Below are 14403 nucleotides of genomic sequence, written 5' to 3'. Positions count from 1 at the left end.
TGGTTTATCATAAAACTTCTTTGAATATTAAAAACTGACGGTATTATTGTAAATGTTTCGATATACTGCAAACATATAAAAAAACATTGTTAATAAAAAAGCCCCCAAAAAAACCGAACATAGCATCTTCTTTTGGTAAAATCAGTGCTAAACTTTTAATATGAGATGCTTGTTAATTTGTCACATTTGTACACATTTAGTGTTTGGTTAAACACAAAAGGTGTTAAAGGCTGTTATGTGGTTGTTCTATGAATTTTGAGATATCTTATAAAGCCGATTCAGGATACAGACTCTCCTTTTATATTCGAACATTAACGGTACCAATTTTTTTCTGCACCAGATGCGCATTTCGACAATCAATGATTACATAACATTTGTTTTAAATAAAGCACACCTTCCTGAAAAAAAATAAAGGTTGTGTTGTCTCTAGACTTTAACAATGAATAGAATACACCTTTATACAGTCGTTAACACAATAAGGCTGTGAAGTTTTTTTTATCATTAATTAGATACATTAAGAATTGAAAATTTGCCCAGAGTATTTCATTGTGCAATATAAGAAGGAACTACAACATCGAATCTTGTTCCAGAATATCTGCCGACATGGTGTCTGCTGACGGAATACTGTCACGTGACTTTTTGTAAAATATTTTACATTTAGATACACTACAAAAGGAATTTGCAACTATTTGCCTAAAATTGTTCCCAAAGGTGTAGTAAACTATAAAATTTACTGCAAAGTTTAAACAATACATAACTTGAAAAACATAATTCAAGGTCTTCACCACTCCCGACAATTGTTGTGGATTTCCTGCAAACGCTTCTATCACACTTTTCAGTTTGATCACATGAGTTGGTGTATGAAGAATTAAAAACGTAACAGACACAGCAAAAAGAAGTTTTGTAACTTTAAGATAGTGGCTTGTGCTGGATGGCCATGTTCTTGAGCTGTAACGTTCACGATTTGTTGTTGATCTCTGATGAGAACGTACTGCTTTACAAATTAGTAGTGACATACAAATCAAAATGGCTGATAATGGAAAGACAAATGTCAAGGCCGTGTCGACGTACGTTAAGATATACAAAAGTTCTATATGTTCTTGTTTAGGCCAACAATAATAGTTTCCTGCAATGACTGTTACATGTGTTGTCCACAAAGGAATGTTGTAGATACCTAAAGATAGTGTAATCATTATTGAAAGAATCACAAACGCATACTTAGACTTACAATACAAATTAACTATGGATGGATAACACATTCGAATATAGTTGTCAATTGTCACACAGACAATGCACCATACAGACAGAAAACTGCACATGTATGACAAAAACACGGTTAACTGACAAACAACAGGAACGTGAAATATTCGAACATAAATGAAATCTAGCCATGCTACAAGCAAGCTAAAAAGAACACCATTATCAGACAAAGATCGTGTAGCTAAAAAAATATTGCAGGAATATCGACGTAGTTGTGGATGAAGAAAAACGAACGCTGAAATCGTATTTCCTAGGAATCCCAAGATTATTATGATCGGATATGCATATTTCCGCAGGATGAAATCAAAGCTGTCAGGAGATGGTGGAACTATAGCCGCTTCTTTTTCATTTGAAGCATGAGTAATGTTAACTATTGAAAGATAACCATGAGATGAATTCATTTATTTAATGTCTATCAGGATCCATGACTTTATCTTTTTCCGTCGTTTACTAAGTTGTTATCCATTTCTATCTGAAAAAATTAATAATTAGTTTAATTGACACACATGAGTAAAAAATGAAACAAAAAACCTTGTGTCTTCATTAATTTAACGCGTAGCGGGTTAATTAAAAGTATGCACCACATTTTTGAGTTTATTTCGAATAGACAGAAAAAATATAACAGTCATTCTTTATAATTTAATTCTAAATTTCATTTTTAAGGAGTAAATCATGAAAAAAACGTTGATGAGGTCACGGTCACATGACAAAATTACGTCTATGAGCTGATAGACAAAAACCTTTCAGCATATCAAAAAACGTGTTACATCCAAAATTAAATTATATATAATTCGCTCGAGATAAAACGCAGCTCCTTAAATCAAACATTTAAATCGGGTGTTATACTGTTGTTGTTATATTGTGGGTTGCATTTCCATTTAAATTTGTTTAGTGTATCTGCTATAAATCCACACTTCATATCTATATAAAAATAACAAGATGTGAAATGATTGTCGATGAGACAACTACTATTACCAAAGACCCAAGGACAAGAATATTACCAAGTACAGATCCCCGTACGGCCTTCAACAATGATCAAAACCCATACCGTATTGTTAGCTCTAAAAGATTCTACGATTCAAGATTCATTTATTGATTGTTGGTTGCTTAACGTCTAGTGACAAACATTCCATGCATGTTCAGGACGAGAATACATCAAATTTAACGCTTGTTTTGATAAAACAAAAGGTCATAAACAGAACATCCAATATCGTCTAGGATCAACTTTAACTGGGAGAGTTGAAATATTAGATTACATATATTTACTGGTCGAACTGTATCCTGGAGGTGTGTCCGTCAACTGATAACGGTATCGAACCAAACGTACTAGCTATACCTAAAATAGTACGTTCAACACTACGATCCAGCTGCGTACCTTATGATATTCTGTTGAGTCTGTATATCTTCATATTTTGAATTAACCTCAAATTAGAACTGCAACCATTGTTATTTAAGGAAATGTGGATGTTTGCAGAAGATAAACAGAAAACTGCAAGTAACTAAAGCCATTATACCTATTTTTCATTTCTAAGATCATGCAATGTTTAATATTTTCGTTTTTCGCAAGAGGGTACGTTTTTTTTAATTAGCTGTAAAATATTTGATCGATGTGCAAACTTCTATTGGTTAGGCGGAAGGAGATATGATTTTAATGACAGATGCATGACAGTTTAGTAAGTATTCTCACCGAAAACTATCCAATATGTTGCATTTGGATATCTTGTATTCATCAGATAAGCCAACATATATATATATGAACGGATCATATAAATCCGAAGGCAAATATAATACAAGCCCAAACGAAAAATATAAACCAGTCTAAATTGAAAACATCTTTCAAACCTATGATTGCGTTGGATAAAAACCGCAATTTGTATACGTGTGCATGCAAAACAAATTTCTTGGTAGAGGGGTCTAAATACAGCACAAACAACAATTTCCAAAAGACCAAATGAGTGAACAAGTATATTTTAACAAAACGCATTTGACTAGCAGGTCGAACAACTGATGTTCTTAAACCCTGCTGACTGCCATTGGCGATTGCCAAATAAACGGATCACAAGATGTAACAAGATAGATCTTATTATTAATTTATTACCAAACAGAAAACAATAAACTTGCGGAAAAGATGGTATACCGCAAACATGAGGTGCAAAAAATTGTACACCATATCCGGATTTCGACAATTATTGTCCCTTCGGTGATGTTAGGAATCGAAACGGTATTTGGAAGGCCATATAATTTACCTCAATTTAGGATAGACTCTTGAATTTTGATAGAGTCAAAATAGAATGAACGGATCATATAAACCCGAATGCAAATATAATACAAGCCCAAACGAAAAAATATAAACAAGTCTAAATTGAAAACAACGTTCAAACCTATGATTGCGTTGGATAAAAACCGCAATTTTTATACGTGTGCATGTAAAACAATTTTTTTGGTAGAGGGGTCTAAATACAGCACAAACAACATTTTACTAAAGACCAAAAAAGTAAAAAAAGTATATTTTAACAAAACGCATTTGACTAGCAGGTCGAACAACGGATGTTCTTAAACCCTGCTGACTGCCATTTGCGATTGCCAAATAAACGGATCACCAGATGTAACAAAATGGATCTTAACCATTAATTTAATACCAAACAGAAAACAACAAACTTGCGGAAAAGATGGTAAACCGCAAACAAAAGGTGCAAAAATTCGTACACCATATCCGGATTTCGACAATTAATGTCTCTTCAGTGATGTTAGGAATCGAAACGGTATTTGGAAGGCCATATAATTTACCTCAATTTAGGATAGACTCTTGAATTTTGAAGATTCGAAATAGGATGAACGGATCATATATATCATATATGATCATATGTAAATCATATATATATATATATATATATATAACTATTTACCCTCAATCTCACAACATAGTCAGATGTTCTATCCTTGTCAAGTAAACATCACTCCAGACCATACAGTACTCTATAGTTGGATATTTGTTTTGCTTTCGTTGTTTTAAATAATGAGGTATTTGTTCTTTCTACGTTACCAACATCTTTTTTATTTATATTTTGTCTTATTTAACTGTATGTAAAAAAAATAAGTAGAAGTGGTATACCAATGAGACAACTCTCCACCAGAGACCAAATGACATAGATGAACAAACCCATACCGCATAGTCAGCTATAAAAGGCTCCGAATGACAAATGTAAAACAATTCAAACGAGAAAATTAACGGTCTGATTTATGTACAAAATAATGAACGAAAAACAAATATGATATACAGCAACAAACGACAACCACTGTGCATATTTGTATTTCAAACAGTGTATTTTTGTAATATTCTTTGAAATAAAAGCTATTATTAATTGAGGACCAACTGATTTATTCGAATCTTAATACTATTTTTACTGGTGTAATGAAAGCTAAATATTTTTTGTTTTTCCGAATCATGTGAGAAAACTCATAAATAAATTTCAACGGATTAACTCACTCGGCATATAATTCCATATCGTTTTAATTGGAAAAAAATAGTGAGGAGTTGACATAATTTGTCTTTTTATTATGCTTAAAATTTAGTAAATCACGATAACTATTCAATATTTGTCAATTACAGAAGTAACATGACCCACGGGTCTCGTGTAAAAGTGAATTATAAGAAAAGAGAAAAAAAACATGATAATTAACAAAGCTGAATGTGTCCAGGTTTCACCAAATGTGATTGAAGTGCTAAGACCAGATTGAACGCCAAACGATTTATTTGCAACAAAAAAATCAGAACGCATGAGTAACGGAATCTGCCATCCAGATATTTTATGAAATAACAAATAATTGTCGAGTTCAGCGCATGTGGGATTTATTAGTAAAATTAAATATTTAATTATTGAAATTCTTAAAATAAAAGCGTTATTTTTTAGTACTGTTATGTTGTTCAATACTTTCAATGACTCAGTTTTTGTGAACATTTCATCATATGAAAACAATGTCAGGCATTTTGTAAAATGCCTTTCAATTTGTCTAAGCATTTTATCAAATGCCTAAAAACACAGTCAATATATATAAAATGTTTGAATCTTGCAAGGATTTTAGAAATTGTCAATAGTTTTCAGACATTTTACAAAGTGCCTAAATTTAGAAATGTTTTTATTATCTTAATTCCACAGGCACTTGTCTCTCAGAAAATAATCTATATACTTTTACAAGTTAAATAACGTTATATAAGTATATTTGTTAGAGACAAGTGCGTGTGCTCAATTTTAAGTATTATCAGGCTTTTGATGTAATATCTATGGAATTTAAATATGATCAAAAAGACATAAAAAATGAAGTTTCAAAAATATGCTCCCATCTGAAGGATGGTACTTGTCTAGATTCTTATTTCTATTTATCAATCTGTAACGAGAAGTTTTCAAATCAACTATATGTATAATAATGGCAGATGTGAGATTTTCCTCAGTTTGCAAAAGGACATTTAGACATCGCAATGCGACAAATTTTGCAGTACATGCATAATTAAAATATGCCATTAGTCTTTCGTAGTCTCAAAAACTTTCCAAAGTATTATAAAAGGATAGAATGAATGCGCTTCGATGGACCGTGTACGTGTACGTGTACCAATGACAATAATACGATCACGTATGAATGAAAGAATGTGGAGCACATGTAAAAAAATAAATTGTCAAAGAGGCAAGATAATGTGGATGTAAGCAACTATATTGTCATTGTACGGGCTTAAACAATGAGCAAAACCCATACCGTATAGTAAGCTTTAAAAGGTACACTTGTTTATATGATGAGTGAATACCATCCATTGACTTGTGTTATATATACCGTATCAGTATAAAAATCAGGACATGTGGTGAAGCAGCTATCCACAAGAGTCCAAATGGCGTTGATGTTAGCAACTTTATAGTTCTGCTCATATATTGTTTTACGACTTCGTCTAAATTCCCCACATGGAATTTACTGACCCCGTATATATTGCATTAGGTCACTAGCAGACTGTGTAACTAATATTAATTGAAGCACCACTGTCATGTTAAATTGTCTTACGTCATATCACTATATGTCTAAAGTGGTTTAAAATTGAAATCCTGAAATCAAATTTGTATGCCTATTCTGATACAGCTGCTTCGGTGGACATACACTCAAATGTCTTCGAAAAGATATTTAATATATGTTCAGCAAAGCAAATGTATATTGTATTTGAAGACACCAGAAATGATTAGTTTCAATGCTTCACATTATTTGAGGTAACAATGACAATTACTGGCTTTAACCTTGTACAACATTCACTCATGGATGTATGATATATAAACTGAATTACCCCATAATTAAATTAAACGTTGCTTCCCTTGATAACGTGTGTCATAAATATCTGTAAATATTTCTCAATTTTAAGTAATTATATTAACTGTCAGGTCACATCCAAGTTACATTGTTACCATCACGAAGAGTTCTATTAGCTATTGGATGAGATATACATAGACCTTTTGTTCTTGTTCATTGATTTGTATAGAACTACTGATGTTTTATATTGGTAAAGCTGAATGCTTTTTCAAATTTAATCAAAATGGTCTCTTTTCTCGCTATACAAACCCCTCAACGAGGACCTTATGGAAGGTTTTGTTAAACAATTGTAATTTTCATTAATATATTTCGAAACAAAAGAGACATCTGTTAACCAGTTTACTTGAAGGCGATCTTTTCTCTTCAAATAGGTGCAAGAGCCATTAACAAATAGGAAATAAGTAAGAAATTTGGATCTATGAAAAAAGAACTATTTCAAAATCTTATTCCAGAGTAAATACACAAATTCAAGCTTTTAAGCTTCCCTGGGCTAAAGGGCCAGTGTGAGCTTTTGTCATCACTTTGCGCCCGTCGTCGTCTTTCCTTTACTTATACAAAAAATTTTTTCCTCTGAAATTGATCTTAACTTGGCCACAATCATCCTTGGGGTATGTAATTTAAAATGTGTACGATAAATATGCCGACCAACCAACATGACCGGTAAGTCTAAGAATAGATCATAGGGGTAAATGTCTATTATTTAAAAAAAAAACCCGCTATAGACAGAGAAAATCTGACAGGGGCTAAAATGTTCAAAACTTCAATTTCTACATACAATTTCCTTCGACCAAAATTGTCAGACAACTCATTATAGGAGTTATCACCCTTAAATGCCGATCTTTACCAACTTGTCTTCAGTCACGATTCTACTTCGTTTAAATTATCTGCCCATTACGCCACCTTATTTTTATAATCGTAAAAATGGAAGCCATTGTAGTGATGACGCGCTGTCAATTCAGCTCTTGAACACCGATAAATTCGTCCACATAGTATCATTACGATCCTTATATGCCAGTTGTATTTTGAAAGAGAAATGTATCAACTAGCTATTGAGCATCATTTAATGTACTTTTATGCATTTGGTCAACTTAAAACTATTGTCTGATCGGTTGTCAGGGGGAATTTTCGAAAGTTCAAAAATTAAAAAAAAAAATCTAATTAAATATTTCGTGGAAGGGCAGACTAAAAATTTTCAGGGGTTGAAGACTAATTACCCTAGATAACACACTCAAAAAATGAAGTTTTTTGAAGTTATGCGTTTTAAGATCCACCAGAAAAGTTTGTTGTTAAGTACTTTTAGTAAAAAAGCTGTTATTCGAACACGTCTACTCTGTTGTTATGACTCATTAGAAAGGTATTTCACTTCACCCATCTATTTCATCTTTCAGTACTGTAAATTTTGAATGTTTTTGTATCAACCTACAGCCTAAATATATAAAAATAATAGAATCTGAAGCGAGATGATGTATCAAATATTTTTCTTTTATACGTTTTTAAGACAAAATAGTCAACTCAAACACGCCTGAACCTAAAAAGGTGTACTCGACTTTCTCTTTTCGATGAAATTATTGCCTTTTTGGGGGATTTTTCCCCAAAAAACTGTCACCGGGGGCAGAGATGCAAATTGATGCTCTAAGAAGATAAATCTGTTATCTTTCTTTGGAATTTTTTTCGGCGGAATTTATGCTTATGCACAAAAAAGATCCACGAGAATTTGCACTGTTTTTTGAAAATTTGTCTATAATTTAAAAGTTTACAAATATCTCAAAGCTCAATTCAATAACTTAAGTAAAATCACATACATAAGATGCATAAAATCCTAAATTAGGCACATTCATTAAACTTTTAAAGCCCATAGAAACAGGTGTAAACAAATTCAAATTTACTAACTTCGCCTTTTTTACCTTCTCTAACAAAGAGTTCCAGTTTTTTTGTTTAATTTCAACTAGGTTTCCGTCTGTTTTGTTTTGCCTTTTATCATGAACGCTATAATAAATGGAGAGAAACTTTAAAATGCAAATATAATCAACAGCACAAGATTTACAAATAATTCTAACGACATTATGGTTCTATGAGTTTTTTAGGCAAACAGTTTTTACTATATTGTTTAATTTATTTATCAACGTAAATAGTTTACTCAATAAAGCTTATTTTTGAAAGGTAAATTTTACATTGTGGACTAAGCATTATAGAATAGTTTCATTACATGCTAATGGTCCGTTTCGTTTCATTTCTAGATGTAGTTATATAATAATGTTGAATATGAAAAGGAGTATTATTCACACGCATTTTTTCCAACTAGTTATACAAACAAAGATTGTAAACGAATTGTTAAGTTGGGAAACTATATGAAATATGCGACAATATACCGTGTCAATGATTCAAATAAATATGGGAAAATGAGCACAATTTCGGAAAGCAAATTGATGTTCCTTAAACATGTGATTTATACCTTTTATATGTATACACTTGTATTTAAAAGAATGTAGATGTTACTACTGATAATAATTGATTACTTTTTACTGAGCCTTTTCCCTGGAGATTCAGTAACTAATAACAGGGATACTCGGGCTAACGCTGTAATCCGAATAAATTGTCAAAACAGCATATATGTAATAAAAAATATTTACTTCCAAAAAAAAATTAAAAAAATAGAAATATGCGACAGAAATAATATTTTTATGAGGACATTACTGTGTCAAATGTGTAGTATTGTATCGGAATGTCATAGTATTATTTTTCATATTTGCATTCCAGATATACCTTTGCGTTATATAGCATTGGTTTAAGTGAACTTCATTAAAAGAGTCGTATGATTCTTTATATATTGTCGTGAATATATGATTATTAACAGCTGCTTAATGTTCAGCAACAAATATTGGTGATTAGCAACATTATCAATTTGTAGAGTAATAGTAATTACATACATTTCCCGGTAAAAGGTCAGTCGTGATCGAATAGGCAATGTGTCGCAAATAGTTTGACGACATTTGTTAAAGAATTCGATGCTTGAATCCGCAAACAAAATCTTTTAGTATTTAACTACTAAAATTTTATATTAGTTTTGTTTTTAATCATAGATAGTTAAGGTTGTTTTGATTTGTGTGAGTGTGTGTTTATTCAAGGAATGACTATAATATTTTTTCTGTCTATATTTTTTTGTCTGTCAAAAATGTGGTGCACACTAATAACCCGCATAGCGGTTTATTTAAAGTGTGCACCACATTTTTGAGGTTATTTCGAATAGACAGAAAAAATATTACAGTCATTCCTTATAATCTAATTCTAAATTCCATTTTTAAGTAGTATATCATGACAAAAACGTTGATGACGTCACGATCTCATGACAAAATTATGTCTATGAGCTGATAGACAAAAAACTGTCAGTCATTCAGAAGACGTGTTACATCCAAAATTAAATTATTTGACGTGAGATTTGTTTGGGTTACTCATATTCCAAATTACTATTAAAAGTTATAAATATACCTATATCCTATAACTAACAATAAAACAAACGTTACTTACACTGATAAAAAATCATTGTACATTTCTTTGATAAATATATTGTGTATTTTTAAAATATGCTAATTTTTAATTTCTGCAAATTTACTGTTCATAGAATATTAAACCATTACAAACACTACAGTTTTTCTACCCACAGACAGAAATGGTTTTTAAAGTCAGATTTGGCATGACTTTATGGAATCGTTGGTTTTGAATGCTGTTAGACTTTGTTATTAATTTAACCTTTCAACTGTTTTGTTACGAGCGCCACTGATGAGTTTTATATAGTCGACAATCTAGTCTGTCGACCTAACTTCAAACCTGGTATCTTTTATGACTTTTATTCATTTTATAATTAATCATAGAACGTCCCAATTATCGTATAAAAATTACATTGCAATACATTGACCGATGACGAAGAGAACTCGTGATCAAAACTGTTTCATCTTCATGAGAAAATGTATATAATTTATGAAAAGTTTTATTTTGAATATTTTTCAATGGTATCAATTTTAAATTTGAAAGTTAATATGTTTTAAGTTATTAGTGTATGTCTACAGCTTTGACCCATGTAGAATTTCGTTAATCGTTGATTATCTTCGGAGCACCATTTCGCGTATTTATCTATTTGAATGTGTGTGTGTTGGGGAGGGGTCCTTTAGGGTGTTTATTGCAAATATTTCCAAACTAGTAGTTTAACGCTTGACATATGTAAAGACACTTGTCACTTGCTGCTTCTATGTGTCCTTTGGTTGCTATTGAAATGAGGTATACCCCTAAATAGCTATTTCATTGACGTATACCCACAATTAATTGATTTCATATCAGAAAATATACTAAAGCATTATACATGATAAGAAATATATCTTGAGTTATCACAAAATGTCTTGAGATAATTTCAAGGACACTCTTTAGCGAATATGAAACTTTAATATTGGCCCTTGAAAAACCAATTAGATTACAAGACATCGATATTCCGTTCAGGAAACAATAAAAAAGAATAAAAGTTCAAGTATAAACATTGAAAACTATTATAAATATCGTCGATGTTAGGACATAACTATCTGTAACTTGATAACTATTGGTTAAGGATCTGGAATACACGTCTGCAAACAATTTGAATCACAATAAATCAAACTTTCATAACCTGTAAGAGAGTTTATAATGAAGATAAATTGTTATATAAAACATACACCATACTTGAATGTTTGCATTAACCCACTAATTGTAACATTGTAAACCTCATTCCTTATATATCTGACAGTTTTCTGGGAAGTTAACGAAATAATAATCGTGATGTTTGTTCATCACTGAAAACTACGTAGGAAGGGCAGAAAAGTGGACAACCTCGAAGTGGATTATACTGTCATTATCAAAGGTCAAACTTTCAGAAGAGATTGATTTTCCATAACATGAACAATTGAGTATAAAATGTAATTGCAGTAAACGCGTAGGTTCCTATAGTATCTTGTTATTACATTGTCTACATAACACAATTGCGCATGCGTCAATTTACTTCATACCCTTTTATTTAATTTTAAAAAGTAAAAACTTAATATTCGGTCCAATCTGGTATATTATATGTTATTCAGGTCTCAGACAGGGTATATAATGTGACATTCCCGGTTTAGAGTTTATATTCCCTGAGCCGAAGGCGAAGGAGATGTCACATTATATACCCTGTCTGAGACCTGAATAACACGTATATTACGGATTACCCCTGCCTTAATGTTTTTCCCAGTACCAGGTATTTGTTAAACATTCACCATGCAGTATATATATATATATATTCCGCATAGTAACGTTCGTTACGATGACGTTGCTGAGGTTCCAATTGGGGTAAAAAACGTCGTATATACCCCGGCAGTTTCCTGAATATATACTGACATCTCTGTGTTGTTATCCAATCACAAAATTGGATACATTTGTAATCCGTAATATAATTAGTTATCCTCTTTCCAAGTCCATTGAAACGAAAAAAATGAAGATAATTATTTATAATAATTGAATAATTTTGTTTATTTATTAATAACACTGTAACTGTTTAGAAATAATTCTTTTGAGATGGTATGAATATAAAAATAAGAACAAGTAAAATTATTGTGAAAGAGACATGGAATTGTCGATGACCAAATGTACAGAAAGTGAAAAATAATAGTTTATAGTTCACCGTACGGCCAACTAACAGAAAGACTTAATGTATAACAATGTCATTCAAATTCATTCGTTGTCAACTGAAAAGATCCCAATGCATGTGACGTTTAACGATCCCATCAAATTAAAGTTGATGTTATGTCTCTGTTAATATAATAAAGCAAAACTAATGAAGATTACAAGCAATAATGAACCAGTCATAACTGTATTTAGGTGAATGAAGGATGTTTAACAGTGCACAAGTCAAATGAATACATTGTTGATTAAATACTGACAAGATGAATTCTCATCAAAAAGAATTTTGATTATACATTCTGGAACAAATAGAATGTTTATTCTGGAAAGACCGATTTTTCTGGTTAAATATGTAGAAAGCAAACCATAAGTTTATGATTTTTCACTTTAAAGAATCATGCATATAAAACCTATTGAAAACAAGGGTCTTGAGGAAATGAAATGATAAAACAAAAATTGCGCATTAGACAATGAACAGAAAGCTTAACTCTTAAGGAAAGTTTCACATTATGTTGCCATTTGTAAAAATTAAAGATATTTGGTAGAGCTAAATGAGATCTTTCAATAATTACAAAGTTAAAACATAGGTTACCGTGCTATTTCAGGAAAAAATGAGACCCAAATTTAAGAATGCTTGTATTTAATTTAAAAAACACTTTTAAAGACAAATTTGATAGAATTTAGATAAGACCACTAAATATATCCACTAAAATCGTTTTGATTAGGACAAGTCATTATTCTGTCAGATACAAGTCTTTTTTTTTGGTTGGCTATTGTTCTATATTTTATCTATTTAAATTTAGTGCTCAGATATACCCCAATGGGGTTGGTGGAAGACATGAAATTAACATGTACATATCATGCAATTATACATTTACTTTAGGTAATCACACTTCTTGCATTTAAGGAAAAACTACAAAAACTTCATAAATGTTTCATTTTGAAATCTTTACTTTAAAGTCATTACTAATAAGACATAATCAACAACCTCTTCCAGAAGGATAATTTGCCACAAGATATTTTAATAAAAACTTTGATACAAGTAAGTTTACTTATCTATCTGGTTGGGATGTTCCTCATACCTTATTTCACTAACAAAAAAGTATATAATAGTCATTTTAGGTCAAATATGTCAATTTTGACATGTATATATCGCCTTTGAGCCACTTGTTCTGAATATGCATGAAATTATTGCCATTGGACTTTTAGCAAGCAACAATCAACCAATCAGTCAAAGCGACCCCACCTATTTATCACTTAACAATTATGATTGTGAATCTATAAAGCAATTTTACTATTTTGTTATTTCAAGGGCCAACTTATGGCTTTTATCATACTTCTTAGGGGCCAACTAATGGCTTTTATCATACTTCTTAGGGGCAAACTAATGGCTTTTATCATACTTCTTAGGAGCCAACTAATGGCTTTTATCAGCCTTTTATCATACTTCTCAGGGGCAAACTAAAGGCTTTTATCATACTTCTCAGGGACAAACTAATTGCTTTTATCATACTTTCAGGGGACAACTAATGGCTTTTATCATACTTTTCAGGGGACAACTAATGGCTTTTATCATACTTCTCAGTGGACAACTAATGGCTTTTATCATACTTCTCAGGAGCCAACTAATGGCTTTTATCATACTTTACAGGGGACAACTAATGGCTTTTATCATACTTTTAAGGGGCCAACTTATGGCTTTTATCATACTTCTCAGGAGCCAACTAATGACTTTTATCATACTTCTCATGGGTCAACTAATGGCTTTTATCATACTTTTCGGGGGCCATCTAATGGCTTTTATCATACTTTTAAGGGGCCAACTAATGGCATTTATCATACTTTTAAGGGGCCAACTAATGGCTTTTCTCATACTTCTCAGTGGACAACTAATGGCTTTTATCATACTTCTCAGGAGCCAACTAATGGCTTTTATCATACTTCTTAGGAGCCAACTAATGGCTTTTATCAGCCTTTTATCAAACTTCTCAGGGCCAACTAAAGCCTTTTATCATACTTCTCAGGGACCAACTAATGGCTTTTATCATACTTTCAGGGGACAACTAATGGCTTTTATCATACTTTTCAGGGGACAACTAATGGCTTTTATCATACTTCTCAGTGGAC

The 14403-nt window shown here is 31.6% G+C and overlaps 1 protein-coding gene across 1 annotated transcript; it reads right to left on the bottom strand.

Annotated features, from left to right (window-relative positions):
- Positions 1 to 404: 404 nt before the first annotated feature.
- On the bottom strand, positions 405 to 1727 carry LOC127737835 (psychosine receptor-like). Its single transcript, XM_052248775.1, has one exon. It carries the CDS (start codon positions 1659 to 1661, stop codon positions 567 to 569), a length of 1095 nt encoding a protein of 364 aa, XP_052104735.1. The 5' UTR covers positions 1662 to 1727; the 3' UTR covers positions 405 to 566.
- Positions 1728 to 14403: the final 12676 nt, after the last annotated feature.

This window comes from Mytilus californianus, unplaced genomic scaffold (genome assembly GCF_021869535.1).
Source record: "Mytilus californianus isolate M0D057914Y unplaced genomic scaffold, xbMytCali1.0.p SCAF_4, whole genome shotgun sequence".
Classification (NCBI taxonomy): Eukaryota; Metazoa; Mollusca; class Bivalvia; order Mytilida; family Mytilidae; genus Mytilus; species Mytilus californianus.
Note: the sequence above shows the minus strand (reverse complement) of the source record. Positions and strands in the feature narration are given on the sequence as shown.